Here is a 24,359-nt window from a genome sequence, read left to right as displayed (position 1 = left end):
ACGAGGTGTTATGGTGCAGCTGGAGGCTGGTGATGCAAAGATGAGTAACAGAAGACCTGGAGGTGATGGGGAGCTGCCGGTGTGATTCCAAAAAGAACTGAGCCCCAAGGTGGGTAATAAATATGGTTAGGTCTAAATAGGAAGCAGTAAACCAAGGAAAAAGGCACTGTGGTTGTGAGCAATGGCTTAGGGGTGGGGCACCGAGTGCTGCAATGACACCAAGGTTTCTGTTTTCAATGCTCAGTTCAGCCCCCAAGGTAGACAGCAAAGGACAAACTGGGACCGAGAGGAAGATGCATGAGGCGCCTGAGTCAAATTGGACTGAGCGTTCTGCTTCCCTGCTCTGTAGGACTTCCTCTAGCAGAGCCTGTGGTGTCAGTAACGATGCAGGGGATCTATGTGGTCACTCTGTCGCACAGGACAGGATCTGGGTTAAGCCCACTCACATCATCTCAGCTGTATTATCTTCAAACACTTTGCTATTCCAATGTGGCCCTATACCAATGCCATTCTGTACAGATCATCTTTAGCTCTTTCCAAATGCGTGAGTGTAGCATGTTAGTGTATCTGCATGTGGAGGTGTGCAAATACCAATGTGTGCAGGCACCAGGTGGCCAGAGGAGGGCAGCAGAGGTCCTGTTCTAGCTTTCTTCACATATTCCTTTGAGAAGACAGAATGCGGCCCTAGGTTGGCATCCGGAAAGTCTCAGTGGTCCTCCTGCCTCTGCCTTGCACAGTTTTTCATGTGGGTGTTGGCATCTGAGCTCAGGCCCTTGTGCTTGGCAGGAAGCACGCTTGCCCTCTGAGCCAGCTCTCAAGCCCCCAGAGCATCCTTTTCAAAATGATTTTCCTTTCTCTAGCAGCAGTGAGGAATAAGTCAGAGCACTTAGGGAGGACTGGATTCCAACTCTGCCCCTCCTCTCACCTCTCGGCTGCCCTCCACCTTCCTGATTTGTGCTTTGTGATACATATTTCTGCCACCTCTATTCCTTCAGGCAGTTTGTTTTCTATTTGCAATGCCTATTGATATCAGGTAATTTATTGTGTTTTTTTTTTGTTGTTGTTATTTTGAGACAGGGCCTCATGGCTGTGCTTGAACACTTCTGATCCTCCCTGCCTCCACCTAGTGCTGGTGTTATAGGTATGTATCATCACACCTGTTAGCATCAGATATTTTAATATGCCTTTCCAAACTACTGTCTTGCAAGGGATAACATATGACACTCACCTCCAAATATCGTCTTTGGGCAACCCGGTTGATCCAGTCCTCCATTGGGGTAGAAGTCTATGTTTCCTAGTGGTTCCTTGTAACCCAGCGCTAAAAGAGAACACAGAAGGGTTGCACGGGGACCTTGCACATCCTGACACTCTGCAGGCTTAGGCAGGGACTGTGTTGTGGTGGCTGCTATCATGGCCCTTATACCTATTTAAAGGTCTTGGCCGAACATGTCCGCTGGTGTGTTTGAAAGCAGCAAGCAAATTGCATCAGCGTGTAGGTCAGTGCTGGCTGAGCACAAAAATGGTGGTGGAATGGAATCCCACTGTTTCTAAAGACAGGCTCTGGGCTCTTGGCCCCTGCAGGGCTGACCAGATGACCTGTTTCTTCTTTACCTTTAGTCAGAGCAATCTAATTGCCAGGAGATTCCTGAACTTCAGTGTGCATTGTGTAAATCTTCACAAAATGAAATATAAAACAGTTTTTACTTAGTAGATTAAAATCTTAAAATTTTTTGGACCTGATCTAGAGAGATGGCTTAGTGGTTAAGAGTGGCTGCTACTCCAGAGGTGCTGGGCTGGGTTCCCAACACTCACATGGTGGCTCACAGCCAACTTCAATGGTTGTAACTGTAACTCCAGTCTCAGAAGATCCAATACTTTCTTCTGGCCTCTTTGTGCACCAGGCACACACATAGTGCACAGACATACATGCAGTCAAAACACCCATATGCATAGAAAAAAAAGAATAAAAATAAAAGCTTTGGGCCTAAGCCAGGTGTGGTAGCTCACTCTTACAATACCAGCACTTAGGAGGCTTAGGCGGGGACATTGCTATGAGCTTGAAACCAGCTTGGGATAAAGAGTGAGACCCTGCTTCAAACAAATGGACTGGGATCTAGGACAATAAAAAAAAAAAGGTGGGAAACACTTTTAAAAATGGGTACTTAGAAATGTAGTAACTTTATTTTCTTTCTTTCTTTTTTTTTTTTTTTGGTTTTTCTAGACAGCATTTCTCTGTAGCTTTTGGAGCCTGTCCTGGAACTAGCTCTTGTAGACTAGGCTGGTCTCGAACTCACAGAGATCTGCCTGCCTCTGTCTCCTGAGCGCTGGGATTAAAGGCGTGCGCCACCACCGCCCAACAACTTTATTTTCTCTAACCATATAAACCCCAAAGTAATTGGAAAATGTTTATTAAAAAGTTAACCCAGAATGAGTTGTGGGGGCTCACACAATCCAGCAAGCAGGAGGCTGAGACAAAAAGGTTGACAGTTTAGAACCAGCCTCAGCTGCACAGTGGCAGGTCAGCCAGGGATACAGAGCAGGAGTCTCCGAAAAAAAACAAAAGTAAATGTTTAGACATGCATCTGCAAATGCACACGTTATGTGCAGCACACTGCAGGAATCGTGAAAAGAGTTTTCACAGTTTGAGACTCCAGGCATCAGCCGGGCATCTCACGCACGCTTCCCATTTTAACAACGTCTGCAGCACAGCTCTGGGGAGATTGGATCAAGCAACTTCGATGAAGGGTGGAGGCTGGCAGGCTTTGGGGTTGGCTCAATATCACTAGGAAAGGCAAAACTTATGGTCTGCCTCACTGAAAAACAAAACTTACTTTTGAGAATAAAAAGCAAGCTGGAGAGAGGCGGTGCACACCTTTAACACCAGCACTCAGGATGCAGAGACAGAATGTGGATCTCTGTGAGTTCGAGGCCAGCCTGGCCTAAGACAGTCAGAGCTACACAGAGAAACCCTGTCTCAAAAAAGAAAGAAAGAGAGAGAGAGAGAGAGAGAGAGAGAGAGAGAGAGAGGGAGGGAGGGAGGGAGGGAGGGAGAAAGGAAGAAAGGAAGGAAGGAAGGAAAAGATTAAAAAGCAAATTGTTTTCTTCTGTCCATCTTAAAATGGTGCTGAAAGGCTCCAACTAAGCAAGGACTACTTTGCAAATGCCACAATGATAATGGACCTGTCCACAAGAAGATATTTCCTCCAAGATAAAGTCACTGATTGTCACACAGAAGTGCCCATGGTCCAGGGTCGGGGTAATTTTAAAAAGCAAAAGCTTTATTCTGTAGTGTCTGTGTGTGTTTGCTGCACATGTGCCAGCATGAATCTGGAGGCTGGAGGACCACCTTTGAGAATGAGGTCTCTCCCTGGCATCAGATGGGTTCCAGTGATCACACTCAGGTCATCAGGCTAGGTGGCAGCAAACACCCTTAGCGACTGAGGGTCTCATAGGCCCTTTGCTGGTTTGTTGGCCTTTGTTCCCGGTGCTGGAGCACACACCACAAACACTACCACTGAGCTACATGCTCCACCCTAGGTTCACGGTTCCTTAGCTAGTTGTATCACCAAACGGGCGTATAATTAAATGAGCACTCTGCTTTGTTCCATCCCTCCTCCCCAAGTTCCCAGTTGGCTCCTCCCAGAAACATTTGGATATAGTGGATATCTACCCCTTCTTAATTTTTTAGCCACAGTCTTGATATGTAACAGCCCTTGGCACCCAACCATGAGTGCCACCCCAAGCCACACCAGCATGTACCGAATAGCAGATAAGAAACTGGCAGTTGAGAGACAGAAATGACCTGGCCAATCTACAAAGAGTGAGGAGTAGGGTCAAAAGTGCTCTTGGTGGGGAGACACTGCGCTCTCAACACAGGGAAATAAGAGAAAAGAGTCAGGCACCCTGAAAACTGTTCATCTGTGGCCAGCGGTCTATGTATAGACAAGCCAGCCCGTGCTTGATTGGATTCGATGATCACTGGAAAACACGAGGTGAGAGAAAGAGAAATCATGTCTGCTCCATTATCAGGTCCTGGGCCTAGCTCCCACTCCGTGCTGTTGGACCACACCCCGCACACTACCCACATGAGGGGAAAAGATAGCATCAGGAGATCCGCGGGGGAGACCGTGCGTCTTGGGGTCACTAATTCTCAAAGGAGCGTTACCGTCAGTGTCGGAGTGGATGACGTCCACAAACTGTGCGTCGCTGGGATCTAATCTGTCCTCAGGGGGTTTCCCGTTGTACAAAGGGCCTGCAGGGTCGAGACCTAAGAGAAAAAGCAGAGAAGCTTGGCAGCCCCACGCCATGAATCACTGAAGCCATCTTTGATCCCTCCTGGAGAGGATGGCTCACGGCTGCAGGGCGCGCTTGGGTGAGTAATTGTTAGCATCCCATCCCGCAGCCAGGACTCCGGTCCAGAGGGCTTTCTCCCACAGTGTGGATGGTTACCCTGGCAGTGGCTCTGAGAACAGCAGTCAGGGTGCATGGGGTGGCCCAGCGAGGGAAGGGCCCCACAGGTGAGGTCAGAAGGGCAGAGAAGCTCCACCGGTAGCTCTGGGATCTAAACCCTTGTGCGTGAAGCTACACTCATCTGCATCCCCAGTCCTTGATTTTAAGACAAAGTTCCATCATAGAGACCAGACCGTCTTGAATTAGCTATGCAGCTGACCTCCAGCTGGATATCCATCTGCCCCAGTTTCCTGTGTGCTATTAAATGAAAGGCATCAATTAAATCAAATTAAAACATTAAATTAAATTAAAGGCACCCATAACCTCTCTGATCTTCCCTGCTTTAAGGATTTTAGGAATTTCAGAAACCCTCCTCAGCTCGACCTTCATTCATTTACTAACTCATTTGAACCACATCACAGACCAGGAGGCAGCAGTGGACAAGCATGATTCCATTCTACAGCTCCCAAGACCCAGACGACTCAAGCATCCGGGGCCAGACACTGGCTCTGAAGTACAGACCCCTCCATCTGCTGTGCTCAAGGTCTCTCGGCACCTAGCAAAGCAAAGGCAGCTGTGAAACTCCCCCGAAACCTGGGTTTGGAAGCTCCTGTCACACTACAGACCAGGCCGACCAAATGCATCCCATAATACCTGATCTAATTTCTTAATCTTGGTCAGTGTTAACTGGATTTTTTTACCACAGCAATGAAACCCCTGGGAAGTCAGGGGAGCCACACTTGGGATTCTAGACCACGCAGTGAGAACTTAGAAAGCAGCGGAGTGTGGCAAAGGCCCCTCTTATTAGACTCCTGGACAAAGACATTTTTAAAGGCATCTTCCTTAGGAGTTTAACCTATTTAGGTTTAAATTCACTTTATTCTGGTTCTGGGTGCTGGAGAATGAAGCCAGGACCTCATGCATGCTAAGCAAGCGTGCAGCCACACAACTAGTCCCCGTGGGTGTCCCTTCAAGGACACCTCCCCTTCCTGTGTTCCACACACAATCTAAGGGGCAGGATCCTTGCTTCTGTTAGCTGTTTTCTTCTCTCCCAATGTCCTTGGGATCCCTAGAAACGTTTCTCATCTGCCTCCCTCCTTTCCTTACTACTCCACCCCCAGCCTCCTGCTTCGGTCCTCTCCAACTGAAACTGGTGTGGGAGGGTGTGAGGTAACACCCAGTCACTCAAGGCCAACAGGTGGCCTCTGCACAGCAGGACTTCACACAGCTGGAAAAAACTCCACAGCCTTGGGAAGAATTTACCCAGAAATCCCCCCACCCCCATCAGTCAACACCAACCACTTCCTGCCCCCAAAATAGAGCGAGTACCCTAGCTTGGAGCCTCCTGTAGACTTGGATAAAACATTTAGCTTGGGGTATTGAAAGGAGTGGGTGTGCAAGCCACACCCCAGGACTTATAAAATGGAAGTAAAATTATGGTCCAGAACCTGAACCTATATCTGTAATTAAAAGTGTTTAGCAGTCACCTAAAATGTGTGTGTTGCATGTATGAGTATATATTAGCAAGTGTGTGTGTGCCCATGTGTCTGTGTCTGTCTGTGTGTCTATGTCTGTGTCTGTATGCATATGGAGTCCAGAGGTTGTCATTGGTTGTCTTCCTCCATTCCCCCCTCCATCTTATATATTAAAGTAGGGTCTCCCACTTGAACCCTGTCTAGTCCAGCTTGCTAACTTGCTCCTTCCTCTGTCATCCCAATGCTGGCATTTATGTCGGTGCTGGGGATCCAAACTCTGGCTCTCATACTTGCTTGGCAAGTGCTTTTATCTGCTGAGCCATCTCCCAGACTAAAATGCTTGGAAAACAAATGGTGACTTGATTTTAAGAATATGAAGGGGGCTGGAGCAATGGCTCAGCGGTTAAGAGTGCTGGCTGCTCTTCCAGAGGACACGGGTTCAATTCCCAGCAACCGCAAGGTGGCTCACAACCATCTATAATAGGATCTGGTGCCCTCTTCTGGCATGAAGGGCACTCATGTGTTGGGTGTGTGTGTGTGTGTGTGTGTGTGTGTGTGTGTGTGTGAGAGAGAGAGAGAGAGAGAGAGAGAGAGAGAGAGAGAGAGAGAGAGAACTATAGGACTGGAGAGATACCTCAGCAGAATGTTGCTCTTCTAAAGGGCCCAGGTTTAGTTCCCAGCACACAATCAGGAGATCTAATGCCCTCTTCTGGCCACTGTAGACCTGGTACTGGCACACACACACACACACACTAATTTTTTTTTTTTTTTTTTTTTTTGCAAAAGAGCATAAGGCTGGGGAATATAGCTCAGATCCTAGAGTACTTAACTTACTTGTAGTGATGCCATGGGCTCAATGCCCAGCATACAAAATATTAAATTAAAAAAATTAAATTTCAGCTGAATGTGGTGGTGTATGCCTTTAATCTCAAACTTGTGAGAAAGAGGCAGGTATATCTGAGTTTGAGGCTAGCTTGGTCTACAGAGTGGGTTCCAGGATAGCAGGGCTACACAGAGAAACCCTATCATGTAAAAACCAAAAGAGAATAAAAAATTAAGTTTTAACCCAGTTGTGGGAGAACTTAAGAAGTTAAGACAGGAATATCTCAGACTCAAGGCCAGCTTGCGGGGGGGACGAGTGAGTTCAAAACTAGCCTGGATACTGTGGGGCCCAGGGCAACCTGGCCACACATAATGGGGCCCAGGCCACACAGCTAGCTGCCACGGGAGGCAGCACCGGGCTCCAGGAAAAGCCATAAGCTGACACCATCCAGGGAGGGGCATCGAAAGGGAAGTACCTGACACCCCAACCATTAGATAAGATTAGATGAGACCACAAGATGTTCCTGAGCTCAGGACTCACCTCTTCTCCTTTTGCCCAAACTCCTAGACAAATGTCAGCCATTCAGGGTCCTGAACCCTGGAAATCCCCTCACCCAACCTCTACTATGGTAAAAACCCTACCCTGACTGTGCTTGGGACTCTCAGCCGCTGTGTAGGACAGATGGGGAGTCCAAGCTTAAGCTTGAAGAAAGGCTCTTGGCTTTGACATACAGGACTAATGGGTTTCTGGGGGACTCCATGATCTGTGCATAGCAGGTACAGAGGCACTACCTCTCTCAAAAAGACAAAAATGTTGATGGCTCAGGGGGTAAAGGCTCATGCCACCAAGCCTAATAGCCTGAGTTCAACCCCAGGACCTATGCAGTGTGGAGACCTGACTTTGTGAACTGTTCTCTGGCTTTTACAAGCATGCTGTGCCGCACATACGCACCCGCACACATATACACACAAACAAAATATATAGAAAATAAAAACAAAACTATTTTATGTTTACAATTAAAACTGGTTAACATCTTAATTAAATATTAAATATAATATTAAATGTTTAATTATTTTAACTATAAAAGAGAAAATATTATTTAAAAGTTTAAAATAATAGACAAAACAAAACCAGCCAGGTCTGGTATATCAATCACACTTGTAACCCCAGCACTTAGGAGACTGAGGCAGGAGAATTGCCATGGACTTACGGCCTAGTGTAAGTTTCTAGACCTGGGCTGCAGAGAGATACCCTGTCTCAGAGGAACAAAAACAAACAAAAAAGAAACCAAAACAAAAAGAACCCAGTGTATTTAAAGACTGGCATGTCAACTTAACCAATATTAAATGTGAGATTTGCTTTCTGTTTTATTTTTTTTTTCTGAACCTTAGTCTTCAAAAGCCAGTGCATATTCTGCACCTACAGCCCATCGCAGTTTGCACTGGGTGCATATTCTGCACCTACAGCCCATCGCAGTTTGCACTGGGTGCATATTCTGCACCTACAGCCCATCTCAGTTTGCACTGGGTGCATATTCTGCACCTACAGCCCATCTCAGTTTGCACTGGATGCATTTCAAGTGTCCAGTGGTCACGTGCAGCTAACGGCTAATGTGTTGTTTTTCCAAGGGTGGTGGCCAGACCACCTGCATCTGCAGGCTGAAAATACAGACTCCTGATCCTGGGAGCATCTCATGACAGAGCCTGAGCCTGGCATACCTAAGACTCAGGATTCATGTATGAGTGAATGAATGAATGAATGAATGAATGAATCTAAAGAGAAGTCAAACTGAGAAATATGCCTGGAGAAGAGGAGCGTAAGAGAGGAAAATGGCAAAGCCAACAGGCCATCCTGTCCTTGTCTCAGGAAATAATAGTGACTTGTGTCCTTGGGTGACAGATCACATTCCCACCCCGTGATCCAGTGAGCACACCCAAGCCAAGCAAGGATACTGGGGCAGAGAATTCTCCTGAGGCTGCGGGCACTAAACTTGAGGCTCAGAGCTGATGAGACCTGGGGACGTCATGGAGGTAGAAAATTGACTTGTGTCCAGGTCACAGGTCAGGTCACATGGACCTAGCAGAAAGCCTGGCTTGGGGAATTTCCATAGTTAGAGGGTAGGTCCACTGAAGTTCACAGCAGTTGGGAGGACAGATCTGTCAAGGGGCACAGGAGAGAACAAGGCACTTGGGAAAAAAACACTTGGCCCAGGCGTGGATTTGGCCAATTTCTTCTTAGCTCTGGCCAATGACATCAAGTTGGTAACTTGAGGTTAGTCACTACAGAGGAAGTCAGCACAGAAGCCAGCAACAGCTATAAGTCAACACCCCGTACAACACCCCACTTCAACACAGCCTGGGGAAAAAAACAATCCCACCTACCAGGAAAGGGACTCCTAAAGTGACACCAACCCAAACCAGCTGTCTCTCTCTCTCTCTCTCTCTCTCTCTCTCTCTCTCTCTCTCTCTCTCTCTCTCCTTCTCCCCCACCCCCATAAAGACACATTGTTTTGTAAAATATACTGATAATTGAACTTTGAAATCTACTTTGTTTCCCTAGAAAGGTGTGTCAATTGGGTAATTGAGGCAGCTTTGGCCTTTGGGGAAAGTGGAAGAAAAGAAAACTTCCAAGACAAATTTTGGGAAGCAGTGGCCGCCAATGGGTGGGTGGGTGGGGTGCTGGAGTGGTAAGCGTACCCCCAGATATATGTTTTGAATAATCTACATTTCCTCTCCTCCCGTACATGTCTATCTCACCGACCCCCTGCATTTAAAACCTGGCGTGAGGATGGAAAGGTGAAAAGTTCTGTGGGGCATCCCTCCGCCCTGTGAGCAGCTGTGGAAAATTCCTAAGCTCCAGGCAAGAGGTCCAGAAAAGAAGTCTTTGTCCTTTAGGTTTTGACCTGCTGCAGTTCGGCGTGTTTTCATTCTGAGTTTGCTAGAAAGCTTGTCTTTAGACAGCCAGGCCCAGCCGCCAACACACACACACACCCAGCGAGTCCCCAGCCACGCCTGGAGAGTTCTAACTATGTAGTTCAGGCCAGCCTGGATTAAAAACAATCAAGGGAATCGATCAATATCCCATAGGATATTGCTGGGGCGGGGGGAGGGGAACTATAAGAGAAATAAAGTCACAGCAAAGCTTTTCTATGATACATCACAGTTTGTAAAATGCATTACATGTATTTTATTAAGTCATAGGCCGAGGTTAATGTTATCAAGGATTAGGTTGCCTGTTCGGTGCTCTCCCAGAGAGCAGCTGCCCAGGTGAGACCCTGGTTAGTGACAGAAACCTTACCTGTGATTCTTCCCAGCTTCCCAGCGTACATTTTCCCCACAAATCCAGATATGTGCGCTCCTAGACTCACTCCAATCATATAAATGTTGTCCAGAGATGCTCCGTTGGCCTAGAATTCCATTCACAAATTGTAAGAGTTCAGGAAATGGATGGCACGTGCGGGGATGTCCCAGCTGTCTACTTTGGAGGGATGTTCTTAAGTACCCTCCGTCTGCTGTCTCACTCTTTTGTAGGTGGGCATGCACACACATCTATACACTTATGTGTGCCATCCAGAGGGCGAAAGGTCTCATGCCCGGAGAGATGGCTCATTGAGAACACTTGTTGCTCCTACAGAGGAGGCAGGTTCAATTCTCAGCCCCCAAACAGCAGCTCACAACTGTGTATAACTCAGTTCCAGGGGATCTGATGCCTCCTCTGACTTCCGCAGGCACCAGACATGCATGAGGCATATGTGCATGCATGCAGGCAAAATACATGGAGATATTTTAAAAAGAAAAAAATAAATCTTTCCTTTTAAGTCAGCTGCCTCCCTCAATTGAGCTCTCCACCTTATTTTTTTGAGACAGGATTTCTCAGTGAACCTGGAGATGGCTGACTTTTAGACTAGCCAGCAAGCCCTAGGGATTCTTCTCTCTCCCTTCCCAGGGTCTGGGATGACAGGCAGGCACTGTGCACTGCTGTGCCCAGAGTTTTCATATAGGTTCTGGGGGATGAACTCGGGTCTTCATATTTACACACCAAGTATTTACCAACTGAGCCTACTCCTGAGCCCCTATGGTCTTAATTAAATGTCAAAAGCAGGCTGGAGAAGTAGCTCAGTGGTAGAGCACCTGCCTCATATGTCATAAGCCTTAAGTTCAGTTCCCAGAACGACAGAAAAGCAGGGACCATGACAGCATCCCACAATGCCAATTCTACTACTTTAATACACAGATGAGGACATCGAAGCCCAGAGTCGAAGTCATCTGGCCCAAGGAAAACAGTACAAAGCAGGATTTAAACCAATCTAACCACAAATGTGTGTCTTTGGTGTCTCCATCTTGACTGCTGCTCATCGAGTAGGGACATTTTTAGGGATTCCAGAAAGTGGGGGAGGGGATATAATCCTGAAGGCAGACTGCTGAACAGCTTGCTCTGAGCCACCACATATTACCTGCTTGATGAGGAGCTCATGTCACCCCCAGACACAGTGGTCACTGCAAGCAGTGCTTTCGCTATTGTTTAGAAAGAGCAGCTCCACTGGGCTGTGTGGCGCACACCTTTAATCCCAGCCCTCTGGAGACAGAGGCAGGCTACAAGACGAAGCTCCTTTCACAAGGTTTTTTGCCATCATCTACAGAAGAGCATTTACAATGATATTGCCCTGTACCCCTTCCTCGTGAGGTGGGTGATGGGAGCAGCCACACCCCTTCCCCGGGTCTACTCAGATGGTCACAGTGTTTCTCCAAACGTCCCTCACCATCCAACCAAGTGATGCCCCTTTGGCTTTAAGCTCCCAAACAAGTATCCAGGGTCATCTAAGGGGAAGTCTGTCTTACCAGCATTTGGTCGATAAATTCCTTCAAAATAACAGCTACTCTTCTAGTCTTGTCAGAGGCGTGGGTGTATATCACAGTTGTTGCTCCTCGGTTCCAGTCAACAACCACCACGTTCATCTCTTCTACATGGAGCAAACTCAAGACCAACTCCTTCATCCAAACAGGAGGGGAGCCTGTTGGCCGGAAGCCATGGATGATGAAGGTGGTTTTCTTGGTCACGTTTAGGCTCCCCAGAGCCGTGGAGTTGATGAGCTGTGCACAGGGCTGGTTTCTCTGTGTGTAGAGCATCAGCCTCACGTTTAGTTCTGTGCCAATCACTGCACTGTGGAAGCTCAGTTTGGTGAAAGACGGGCATGTTTCATCCGTGTCTGGAAATCAGAACAAGATGGCATCATGCAGTGCCTCCTACACAGAGTATCAGGCAGAAAAGTACCATGATCCACTCCTTGGCACACTTACAATTCCTCACAGTGCCTCGCAGGGCCTGTATCTTTTCACCTGCGTGAAATTGTAAGGTCATGCTTGTTCGAATATTCCTAAGGAATGACCCCTGGTTGCTCTAGACATCTTTCTCCTGACTCTCTCAGGGTCAAAACCACAAGTTAGCTCAATGACGTCTTTGGCTACCCTTCCAGCCATAACCATATCCTCACTCCCCAACTCCATCAGCGCCTGTATGTGCCTCACTTATAGCACAGTGAAATCCCTTTCAGGATGTATTCTGGGTGTTGTGCATGGGTGTCTCTGTCCTGTGAGACCTGTTGAATCGTAATTTCTAACCTGTGTGTCCTCAGAGAGACAGAATACAACACAAGAGTCATCAAAGGGTCTTCATGGTCTCTTGTGCAGCACCCTCAGCTGCGACAGTGGTCAGAATGTGTGTGCCCTGCCCTGAGCCCCTGAAACTGCAGGCCATGTCAGCTGGTGATGGCTCCCTTTCTTATCAATTCCTCAAGCTCTCCTGTCAATCCTCCATGTTGTTAGTTGAAGATCTGTTACATTTGCTTATGAGGTGGAACATTTATTTAGTGATGCAAAGATGTGTTCCATTCTTTTATGTTGCATTTGTTTAATTCTGTGAAGCTGTGTTACTTTGCCTGTCTAAAACACCTGATGGTCTAATAAAGAGCTAAAGGACCAATAGCAAGGCAGAAGAAAGGACAGGCAGAGCCAGCAGGCAGAGAGAATAAATAGAAGGAAATATCTGGGAGAAGATATCAAGCCCCCTAGCCCCATGGCCAGACATGGAGTAATAAGGAAAGAAAAGCTATACAGAAATAGAGAAAGGTGCCGGGTGGTGGTGGTGCACGCCTTTAATCCCAGCACTTGGGAGGCAGAGGCAGGCGGATCTCTGTGAGTTCGAGGCCAGCCTGGTCTACAAGAGCTAGTTCCAGGACAGGCTCCAAAACCACAGAGAAACCCTGTCTCGAAAAACCAAAAAAAAAAAAAAAAAAAAAAAAAAAGAAATAGAGAAAGGTAAAAGTCTAGAGGCAAAAGGTAGAGGGGATAATTTGAGAAATACTGGCTAGAAATAAGACAAGCTAAGGCCAGGTATTCACCAGTCAAAATAAGTCTCCTCCGTGGGTTTATTTGGGAGCTGGGGAGCTGGTCCTTAAAGAGCAAAGAACAAAGAGTCAAAGAGCTAAAGAGTAAAATAAAAAGCCGACAACACCTTCACTCTGCAGAACAGCCCTGGGAGGAAGCTGGGCTCAAGGAAGACACTTTTCGTTGTCTGGAAGATCTTTTCGTTGCCGCTTGAGACCAGATCTTAATATAAAAGCAGTATTAAGTAAGTCCAGCTTCAGACTTGCTACATAGTCTGATTTAGCCCTACTCCTGCAGCCCTCCTATCTCACTCTCGTAAATTCTAGGACTGTAGCATGCCTGGCTTGGAGCATCGCTCTGGGGGAAGTCCAGTCGCTAAGGAAGAATCAGCAGCAATATCGTGGAGCAACTCCTTGCCCAGTCACCACTCCGGGGCACTGCAGAAAGGCTGGTGAACTTTGTGTGTCTATAACGACAGAGGATGACGAGGCCACAGTGCCACCGTCCCAGTGCTGACCTTGGAACTGGAACCCAACTGCGACAGTGCAAAGCAGAAACGTAAAGTGAGAACCACGATCTGTCTTCTTGACAAACAATCACCATAATAAATAGTGTAGGAGGGATGTGGGAATGTTCTAGATTAAAGGATTCCAGAGACAGGATAAGCTAATGCATGACTTTGCTGTAGGGTAGCTCTTGCGGTAGAAGGAAAAATGCAATAAAAATTGATATCTAGGCAATCAGGTATAAGTGTGGCTTCGGCTTTCAGTTCATGGAGACAGATAGTCACATGATGGTTAGTGTGGTGTTTTGGCTCCCGTAGGCGCATATATGTGAATGCTTAGTCATCAGGAAGTGGACTTAGCAGTCACTGTCGCTGGGGCAGACCTTTGAATAGCTGCTTTCTGGAAGAACTTTGACCTTGAAAAATCACTGTAAAAAACAGCAAAGAATTTTTATGGAAAACAGTGGTCATTTTCCATGATCTGTGGAATTGTTTTCCTGAAGGGGCGTTGCAGCCACCCCTTGACTTTGGTCACAAGATGCCTCAGGCCCACCTGAGGCTCTTGGATTATTGTGTACTGAAAATGGTACACCATAAAGGACTAAAGTCATGAGGGCCTGTGATGCTTTCCTTTAGAGAGACGAACAGATTAGATAGGACCTTGGTATGAGGAAATACTTTACCCCAAAACCAACCTTGTGTAACAATCAATAAATCAATAAATATGCCTTTGCCCGGCTGTTTGGGGTTCTGTTCATCGGAGACTGGACCTTCTTGCTGTCACACAGGCCTTAAAATTTCATCTTGAAGTGTCTTCTCTCTTGGACCAACCCACGAACCAGAGACCACTGTTTGAGAAGAGTTTAGGAGCTGTGCCTTGTTGGAGTGGGTGTGGCCTTGTTGAAGGAAGTGAGTCACTGTAGATGGACTTGGAAGTTTAAAAAGTACAGTGTAACTCCTCTCTCTCTCTCTCTCTCTCTCTCTCTCTCTCTCTCTCTCTCTCTCTCTCTCTCGTCTCTTTCTCCTCTCCTCTCCCTCCCTCCCACAATCCCTCTGCCTGCAGTTTAGGATGTAGCTATCAACCATCCCTCCAGCCCCAAGCCTGCTATGCCGGTAACTATACCCCCACCATGATGATAACTGACAAACCTCTCAAACTGTAAGCAAGTTCCCAGTTAAACACTTTCCTTAGAGACCTCGCTGTGGTCACTGGGTCTCTCTGCAGCAACAGAACAATGACTAAGACATCATAAAAGAGAAAACCCCAATGCTTAGAAACGATAACTAAAGCACTTGAAGGTACAGGGCCAGACTTCTTGACAAATGATTCAGAAAGTAGAAATAGATAGCTAACTGATGATGAAATGTGTGTCAAGGTGTTGAGAATAAATCGGTCCAGGGCTGCAGGGTGGGCTCAGTGACTGAGCACAGGCTCTTGGAGGCCCAGGAAGTTCCACAAAGGACCAGTAAGTAAACCTCTGCAAAGATGTGCTGCTGTTCTGCATGCTCCCTTATTCCTGTAGCCTTTCTAAAAGTGTTCAGTTCTTTCCAAGTAAGCAGAAAGAAGGAAAGGGCAGAGATGCAATCATGATGGGCAGAGGAGCAGATGAACAATGACATCAGAAGGTAAAGTTGGCCAGATATGGTGGCACATGCTTTTAATCCCAGCATTCAAGAAGCAGAGGGAGGTGGATCTCTGTGAGTTCAAGATTGGCCTGGGCTACATAGTAAGACCCTGTAAGAAAGAAGAGAAGGTGGTGGCGGCTGTGACAAAAGCAGGCTGGAGATGTAGCTTCATGCTCCAGCATGAGCCTAGCAGTATGGATTCAGTACCTAATAGTACAAAAGAGGGAGGTGGGAAGGAATGGGGAGGGGAGGGTAGAGGAGGGACAGGGAAGAAAGGGAGAAGAGGCAGGAAAGGGAAGAAAGGATGTAAGGAGCAAATGTAGGTAGATGCTTGAGGCTTTGGTTCAAAGGGGAACGGAGGAGATTTTGAAATAAAACAAAGGTCAAGTGGCAAGATGACAGAGGTAGGGGCTGGGGTGATGGCTCAGCTGCTAAGGGCACTGAGTGCTCTTGCAGGGGACCTGGTTTTGTTACCCAGCATCCACGTGGCAGTGCACAACTTCCTGTAACTCCAGTTCCAAAGGTTCTGCTGCTTTCTTCTGGCCTCCAGAGGCATGAGGCACCCACATGCATATATTCATGCAGCAATATATTCATGTAATGTATGTGTGTGTGTTTGTGTGTGTGTGTGTAGAGATAAAAGAGGTAAATGAAGAGTTCCGTGGTCCCTGGGTTTGGAATTTGACAGAATCTGGCTTTTGCGGTCGTACATAATGCTTCAGTCAAGAGCTGCTAGGAGAGGCCTTGGGGAGCTGCTCAGAGGCGGAACACGTGTGCATGTGCACAGGGCCCTGTGCCAACTCCAGACACCAGGAGACAAAAGGCAGAGAGACAAATAAAGGTGTGCTGTGGACTGATCCTTCTGCACACCGTGAATATGTATTACTCTCACTGGGGAACAACAAACTGACCAACCAATAGCTAGGCAAGATTTTTCAGGACAGAGAGGATGCTGGGAAGAAGGACAGAGTCTGGGTAGTCACCAGCCAGACTCAGAGGAAGCAGGACATGTATAAAATGAGGAAACAAGCCATGAGGCACGTGATAGAACTTAAATAAGAAATACAGGTTAATTTAGGCTGTAAAAGCTAGTTAGTAGCAAGCCTAAGTTATTAGCCAATCATTTATAATTAATATTAAGTCTCTGTGTGCTTATTTGGAAGGGGCTGGTGGGACAGTCTGACAGAAAAGTTCGCTTACAAAAGGTGAAAATGCTAATTGGTTTCCAAACACAATGTAATGACCAGAAACCGCATTATTTGAAATACAATTATTTGCAAACCACTCCATAAGGCACTATCTCACATTCTGCTTCACTGAACGAGGGCAGCTCACTTGGGAGCACAAGTCACAATACCAAGCCAGAGAGCATCTTTGAGGAAAGCCAGAGAGGTGGTAAGGGACCAGGGATGGAACAGGAGGAGAAGACCACAAACTTGCAATGGGCCACCAAAAGGCAAGGGAACTTTGGGGCACCACGGGACACCAGAAGGCAAGGGAACCCTGGGACACTAGAAGGCAAGGGTACTCTGGACACCATGGGACACCAGAAGGCAAGGGAACCCTGGGACACTAGAAGGCAAGGGAACCCTGGACACCATGGGACACCAGAAGACAAGGGAAACTTGGGACACCACAGGACACCAAAAGGCAAGGGAACCCTGGGACACCACAGGACATCAGAAGGCAAGGGAACCCTGGGACACCACAGGACACCAGAAGGCAAGGGAACCCTGGGACGCAATGAGCCATCAGAAAGCAATGGAACCTTGGGACACACTTGTTCTGAGTTCCCTCAATGGAAATTTGAGAACTAATTTGTGCTGTTCAGTTTTTTTGTCAACTTGACACCAGCTAGAGTCATCGGGCTACTTTTGGTCGTGGCTTTTATCGCAGTAATAATAACCAAAGTAATACACAATGCTCTGGACCCTACCTCTACCCTGGTATAGTCAGACATGGCTTAGGTAGTTAGTAGGTCAATGGTTCCGTGTCACCCCTTCACTTCCTCTTCCTAGAGAAGGCATGCCCTGGAGAACAGGGACTGCTCCTGTCTGCTAGGAGAGCTCTCCCTGAGCGACACCTCTCTATTTAACTGGTCATCTTACAATACAGGAGGAGCTGTGAGATTGGGCTGAGCCATGTGGGCTTTATCTGTCCGCAAAGCTAAGTTTTGCTCCAGTCTGTGTAACTTACTCTCCAGGTGGCCTGGGGAAATCAGTGTGTGGCTGTTTTTCACACACTGCCTGTCTGTCCAAGAGAGGAATGTAGCTGGGATTGATCCTGAGTGAGGTCATACTGGGGATGACAGATGTCCCTTTACCGAGAAGAGGACTACTTCATTATTACTAGGTCTTAAGACACATGACCCTTAGGCCAGTGGGTTAGAAGCCACACATTCATCTGGGTCCTTGAGAGACAGGAGATTGATGAGCTGAAGGCTAGCCTGGGCTATCATGAGAACGTGTTATAGAGGGTGGGGAGGAATCTGTAGAAAGAATGGGGGACTTCTCCATACCTCCTGACATGCCACTGTCCTTTAACCCCATCTATCTGAAACATGAGAAATTGCACCTGTCTTTTCCTGGTTATTTTGGAATTCAGTTACTCTGAACTAACATTTCCTTCCATTCTGTGGTCTTTTGAATGAACATGGCTCGTATATCTGCATGCTTATTCCCCAGTTGATGGACGGTTTGGAAAGGATTAGGAGGTGTGGCCTTGTTGGAGATGATGTATCACTGGGGGTGAGCTTTGATGTTTCAAAAGCCCTTGCTAGGTCTTCTCTCTCCCTCTCCCTCTCCCTCTTCCTCCTCCCATCCCCCCTTTTCTCTCTGCCTGTAGATCCGATGTAAAGCTCTCAGCTACGGTTCCAGCACCACGCCTGTCTGCCTGTCTGCTTCTTGCCACAGCAATGGACTAACCTCTGACACCATAAGCAAGCCCCTAATTAAATACTTTCTTTTACGAGAGTTAGTTTGGTCACGGTGTCTCTTCACAGCAATAGAACACACCTCTATCCCATGAAAGCTGTCCTCTTACAGGGAACTTTGTCTCGGGCATTCATCGTCAGTCTGTCTGAAGTAGTTTCTGAACTGTGCTGAGACAGAGGCTTGCCCTGCCCAGTCTTTCTAACCCTTCCTTTCTTGGGGGCCAGCCCTGCAGCATGCTGGGATATCTTCTTGCCCACTCTTCCCTTCTAACAGAGCTCTTGAGCTGGTTGCTTCCTTTGACTTGGTTGGAATTTTTTTTTATTACACTAATGAGGAATGACACACGTGTGTCATGGTGTGGAGGTCAGACAGTCGCTGGCTCTCTCCTCCTGGAGATGGAACCCTGGTTAGCAGGCTTGGCAGCAAGTGCCTTTCACCGTTGAACCATCTCACTAGTCCCCTTGGTTTGGAATTTTTTGGCTTCAAGCTCATGATGCTTCTGCCTCAGCCTCCCTAGTCCTTGAATTATGGGCATGTAAAGCCATGGCTGGTTCAAAATTAAACTTATTGTTTATTAATTTTTCCTAATTATTTTTTCTCATTGAAAAATGTTTTATGAGTATATCATGTACATATTCATTATCCACAGAGGTCAGAAGAGGGCATCAGATCCCCTGGAACTGGAGTTCAAAATGGTTATGAGCTGCCATGTGGGTGATGGGAATGAAGCCTGGGTCCTCTGGGAAGGCAACAAGTGCTCTTAAGCACTGAGCCGTTTCTCCAGTCCATCAGTAATTCTGCAGTGTTAATGACCAACTCAGAGCACTGAGCCGTCTCTCCAGCCCATTAGCAATTCTGCAGTGTCGATGACCAACTCAGGGACTTGTGCATTCTCCCACTGAGCTCCAGTTTTGGTTGTCAGAACTAAACATTTTAAAAAGAAAACAATGAGTTTGAGGTATCATGGACCACGTCAGAAACGAGTTTAAGCTACTTGGGGTCAGGTATTGAGTTGCTGCTGTTCTTGTTGTAGCAAATGTGTTCCTAGTATTGGAACTTTTCATTGGATTCAAACTCTCAGCAATATGGAGAGCATACGAACAAGAGACATTGTGAGAAACTAGTGAGTTCAGTGGCCTCACACACCAGAGAGTTCCGTATGTCTTAGTTTACGATAGTGTATTTAAAGCTATGAACTATTTTATGCTTCCCAAAGGCAAACAACTTTGGGGCTATTTTATTTATTTCTTACAAAGTCAAGGTTATTCAGAGTCCAAGTAGGTAACCACAGAGTGTACTAAACTGGTTTTTCAAGCTTCACCTTCTCTCATAGCTCGCTGAAACAGGAGAAACCATGCCTGTTCCTTCTGGACTCCTTACCCTGAAATAACATTTCTTACCGATGACTGGAAAATCACAGTGACATGGACTCCGTGTACAATACCCTTCAAGGAAGGACCTGCGTTCTAGTCAGAGGTGGCATAATTATTCTTTATGACCTTTCTTATGTTAAAAGAAAACAGATTCAAGTAGAAAATCAAGGCAATCATCAATGACCTTTTTACCTTGTGTAGCTCAGGCTGGACTTGAACTCACTATGGAGCTGAGGATGATCTTGAACTTCTGATCTTCCTGCCTCCACTCCTTGTGTGCTGGAATTAGAGGTGCTGTACACCACATTCAGGTTTTGCAGGGCTGGGGATCAAACCCAAAGCCTCATGCAAGCTCGGCAAGCGCTTTATCAACTGAGCTACATGGAAGTCCCGCTGGCCTGCAGTCCCATCGCATTTTCTTATTATCTGGCCAGGCCTACGCACATACCGTCCATGGATGCTCCCCTGCTCTACTAGCTGAGTTAAGTGGGCATGAGTATCGTCTCATAAAACTTTAAGTATTTACCATTTGGTTCCCTACAACGTTTGCTTTGTACAGTGTCTTGATGAAAACCCAATACAGTTTTGGGGGAAGCGTGGGTGTGAGAGTCAGCCCACCATTCACCAGCTGTGTAAGCTGGCATAGCCAATTGCCTAACCTCTCTTGTGCCTCCATCTTGCATTTATAAAACGACCATCCCAATGCTAACCTTTGAGGAAATGATACACAGAGGCAAGTTGAATTTGAAGCCAAAAACTTGTGTCCTTACACACATGTATAATTTGAACGTGAAATGTCTTCCACAGGTTCATGTGCCAAATGGTGGCACTGTTTGCAGAAGCTGTAGAACCCTTGGGAAGTGTGTCCTAGCTAAAAGAAATGTCCTTGAGGGCGAGGCCTTAAGGATTAGAGGTTGGGTACCCTTCCAGTCCCAGTTCTCTGCTTCCTGATCTGCTCAGGTGTAACAGCATCAAGAGCTCCACCCCGACCATCAACATGGCAAGGTGCCCTGCTTCCCACCATGAAGGACAGCATTCGCTTGCACTGCGAGCCAGAGAAACTCTTCCTCCCTTAAGTTGCTTCTGCCAGGTGTTTTATCACAGCCACGGGGAAATGAATTCAATAAGCTCCTTACAGAGCTGAGATATGGCTCAGAGGTAGTGCATAGCACTTGTGAGGCCCTGGGTTCGAGCCTCAGCACCGCATGCACGCGCATGTACACACTCAAATATCCTTTGGTATTTTGAATCAACTGCACACAGTTCATCAACACGCTACCATAAAGAGAAAAAAAGGGAAGGGACTCTTTCAATAAAGCTGTGTGATTAGGTCTGTTTACACAGCATCAACGACACTCATAAACTGCCGCACAAGGAAGTAAAGGCAGCCTTGGGCCACCAAGGAACAGGTTGCTGGTTAGAAATGACTCTTTTCACCAGCAGTACAGGTAACAGCACAAAAAGCAGTCTATCTTTAAGTAAATTTTTAACCTTTTGTTCACTATGCATTTATTTGCAATACTTTTGATATTTTAAATATTGCATTATAGCCTCACTCACTGGGAGGGCCAGATGGCTCAGTGGGTAAAGGCGCCTGCTGCTAAGCCTAGTGACCTGAGTTTGGAACCCAAAGAGTGGGAAAGAGAGAGCTGGATGCCAGCAAGTTGTTCTCTGAACTTCACCAGCACGTTGTGGTGTCTGTACATATGCACACACGTGCACACATCCATGAATAATCATTTATATGTCATTTTTAGTTAAAAAGCATGGCACTGGAGAGATGGCTCTGCAGGCAAGGTCACTGGCTGCTCCTCTAGAGCATTGCCAGCACCCACACCGTGGCTCACAACTATCTGTAACTCCAGTCTCCGAAGAGAGGGCGCCTTCTCCTGGCCTCTGTGAACACTGCATGCACATGGTGCACAGAATACATTCGGAAAAACACTCAGACACATAAAAATCTCCAGAAAATGAACAATCATTTGGTTTCTGAGTTTTGGTGTCCCTCCTCGTACATGTTGTTTCTGGGGAATGCTGTTCACCTCACTCACTTTACCCAAGCCCCCAGACTGTCAGGGCTGGTCTAAGAATCATAAATGATGCCTAGGAGGTCTCCAGAGCCTTGGCACTCAGTAGATACCACATAGCAACTGTTGATGTCGATGACAGACTGGGACAATACTATTTACCACCTATGGTTGGATAAAGACTTGAAGTGATGCCATCAAGAGGGCTGGAAATAAATCCCAATATAACTAATATAAAATTGCTAGGACAATTCTAAGCTTCATTTCTCAGCATGCCATTATGATTTTAACAGTTTCAACTGGTTTACAAAATTGAGTTCTACCATTTCAACTTTTGCATTATTTTATTTTAAAAATTTTTAAATTTCATTATTATCCCGTGTGCGTGTGCACAGACTCTTGCATGCCACAGCTCACGCATGGGGAAGAGTCAGTGTTCCCCTTTCACCTTTCCGTAGGTTGGGGTTCCAACTCAGCTCCCAGCCTTGTGCAGTGGGTGCTTTTACCCACAAGGCTGTCTCACCAGCCCCTCACCAGTATTCATTTAAAAAACATCTTTGGGCATTTCTGAAAAGCATCAGAATGAACTTAATGAGTACTTCTCCTTTCCCTCTTTCTGGCATATGTATCTGCGTGTGGTGTGTGTGTTAATGTGTATACATGGTCTCATGTGTGTGGGTGCACATGTCTGAGGGTGCTAGTGCATGCTGAGGCCAGAGGTTGACAGATGTCTTCCTCAATCGCTCTCCACCTGGTAAACAGAGTCAGGGTCTCTCGCTGGGACCTAGAGCACCCTGATTCAGCCAGCCCAGCTGGCCAGCTCGCACAGGGATCCTGTCTCAGCCCACGGAGTTCTGAAGTTGTAGGAGGGCCTCCATACCCCTTAGGCAGTTATGTGGTTTCATCTTTTCTTGGCCAGCGCTTTATCCACTGAGCCATCTTCTCAGCCCCAAAGATCACTTTCATTAAAATTAGCTTATTACTGGAGCCAGCAAGATGGCACAGTGGGTAAAGGCAGCCGATACCAAGCCTGACAAGCTGAGCTCTATCCAGTGCCCACCCACACAGTGGAAGGAGTGAGCCGACTCCTACAAGCTGTACTCTACACGGGCACTGCGGCTTGTGTGCCCACACATATTAAGTAAATACAGCAGTAGAAATAGTTTCCTATTTGGACCTTATCTAATCCTGGACTGCAGGCGTTTCTGCTCCATCAGCTCTGCTTCTGAGGCTTCCTGTTGGTTTGTTTTTTCATTTTTAAAGTTATTCTTGGGTTGGAAATGTAACTTGGTAGTTGAGTGATTGCCCAGTGTGTGTCCTAGGTTTAAAACTAGCACCATTTGCCACTACCCCAAACAAAGGTTGTTTCCTTAGACTAAATCACTTGCAACGCTTTTACAAGTCACAGAACGTGAACGGTGTACAGGTCTGATATATGCCCTGGTGGCCCAGGCCTTTGATCCCAGCACAGAGGCAGATGAATCTCTAAGTCTGAGGCCAGCCTGGTCTACGAGAGTTCCAGGACAGCCTGGGCTACACAGAGAAACCCGGTCTAGGAAAACAAACAAGCAAACAAAGGCTGTGTCAGAAGTCATAGCCACAAGCTTTGTGTGGAAAGGAAGTAGGCTCCTAGAAGGGCTGAGAGTAAATTTTCCCTTTTGTTAGCTCACCATGGAGATTAATATTTTTGTTTTGCTTTTATTACCTTTTTTGTATTGGAAATTGAACCCGGAACATCATACATGCTAGGCGTGTATCCTACAACTGAACTACATCCCAGCCTGGTAATGAATAAGTTTTGAGTTATAAATATACCAGGCACCGTTGTAAAGAATTTATGTATATAAAATTTTGGGGATTTTGTAATAATATTTAAATAATAATGACTTAAATATACCTAAATACCTGAAAGTATAATTTACCCTTGCTAAAAATATGAAAAGAAAAAACAAAAAATGAAAAAACTTACCTTCTCTGCCTTAAGAATCATAAAACAATTTTTTACATTTAAAAAATGGTATTTAATTCCATATTTGTGGAAAGACACAATTTAGCTATGATGAGGATTAATACTACTATAGCTTTTTCAAGTTAACTCAAAGAAATAACAGTAGGATCTATGATTGAGGGGAAAAATTCAGTATAATAAAGTTCATTTTACCATAGTTCCTGGCCTAAAAAATGCTCACATAGAACTGTGAAAGTCCATTAATATTTTTTTAAAAGCATTGGCTAAATGACTTACCTGATTTCACCAAGCACAACAAACTGATAAGAAAGTACAGCCTCAGCATAGGGACTCTCAAGAGAGCATGTGTGTCCCGAACACCAGGATGTGGCCCACTCAGCAGAGCCTGGCAGAGTCCGACTTTCTCCCAGTGAGCTCCCTCTCCTGACTTAGTGACAGCAGGAAGTCCCTGAGGGAGGGAGGCAACCCTGCTAGTCCTGTCAGGATCTTTGGCTCCTCCCCTTTGCAATAAAAGGTCTGGGATTTTCTGCTTGCACAAACACCTGCTCGGTGCGGATGTTACTGTCTCATTTGCATCTGAGGGATGACGGGGTAAAAAGTTTCATTCTTCGTGGGCGGTTTACTATCTGTCTGGCTTGGTGTGTTGAAATCAACCTAATTTGAGAGCCTTCTCCTTTATGAATGAAATAACAAATCCGGTCAGTATTTATTCCTGGCTGCATTAGACAAAACCACTTTCTACAAGAACTCACAAGCACGCTTTCCACAGATGTCAATAAAGTTTATTAATAGCATT

At 46.4% G+C, this 24,359-nt stretch overlaps 1 protein-coding gene across 1 annotated transcript in view; it reads right to left on the bottom strand.

Annotated features, from left to right (window-relative positions):
• Liph (lipase H) overlaps positions 1-23,989 on the bottom strand; it is a 40,519-nt gene extending 16,530 nt beyond the window's left edge. Inside the window, exons 1-5 of the mRNA XM_075955876.1 lie at positions 23,840-23,989; positions 11,586-11,953; positions 10,045-10,153; positions 4,166-4,267; positions 1,229-1,318 (exon numbers count right to left, since the gene is read on the bottom strand). Of these exons, the coding sequence (XP_075811991.1) occupies positions 1,229-1,318; positions 4,166-4,267; positions 10,045-10,153; positions 11,586-11,953; positions 23,840-23,888 (718 nt within the window). The 5' untranslated portion in view covers positions 23,889-23,989. The remainder of the gene's footprint in view (positions 1-1,228; positions 1,319-4,165; positions 4,268-10,044; positions 10,154-11,585; positions 11,954-23,839) is intronic.
• Between the last annotated feature and the right edge of the window lie 370 nt (positions 23,990-24,359).

The sequence above is a fragment of the Microtus pennsylvanicus genome, chromosome 1 (genome assembly GCF_037038515.1).
Source record: "Microtus pennsylvanicus isolate mMicPen1 chromosome 1, mMicPen1.hap1, whole genome shotgun sequence".
In the NCBI taxonomy this organism is placed as follows: domain Eukaryota; kingdom Metazoa; phylum Chordata; class Mammalia; order Rodentia; family Cricetidae; genus Microtus; species Microtus pennsylvanicus.
This window is presented reverse-complemented; position numbering and strand designations above follow the sequence as displayed.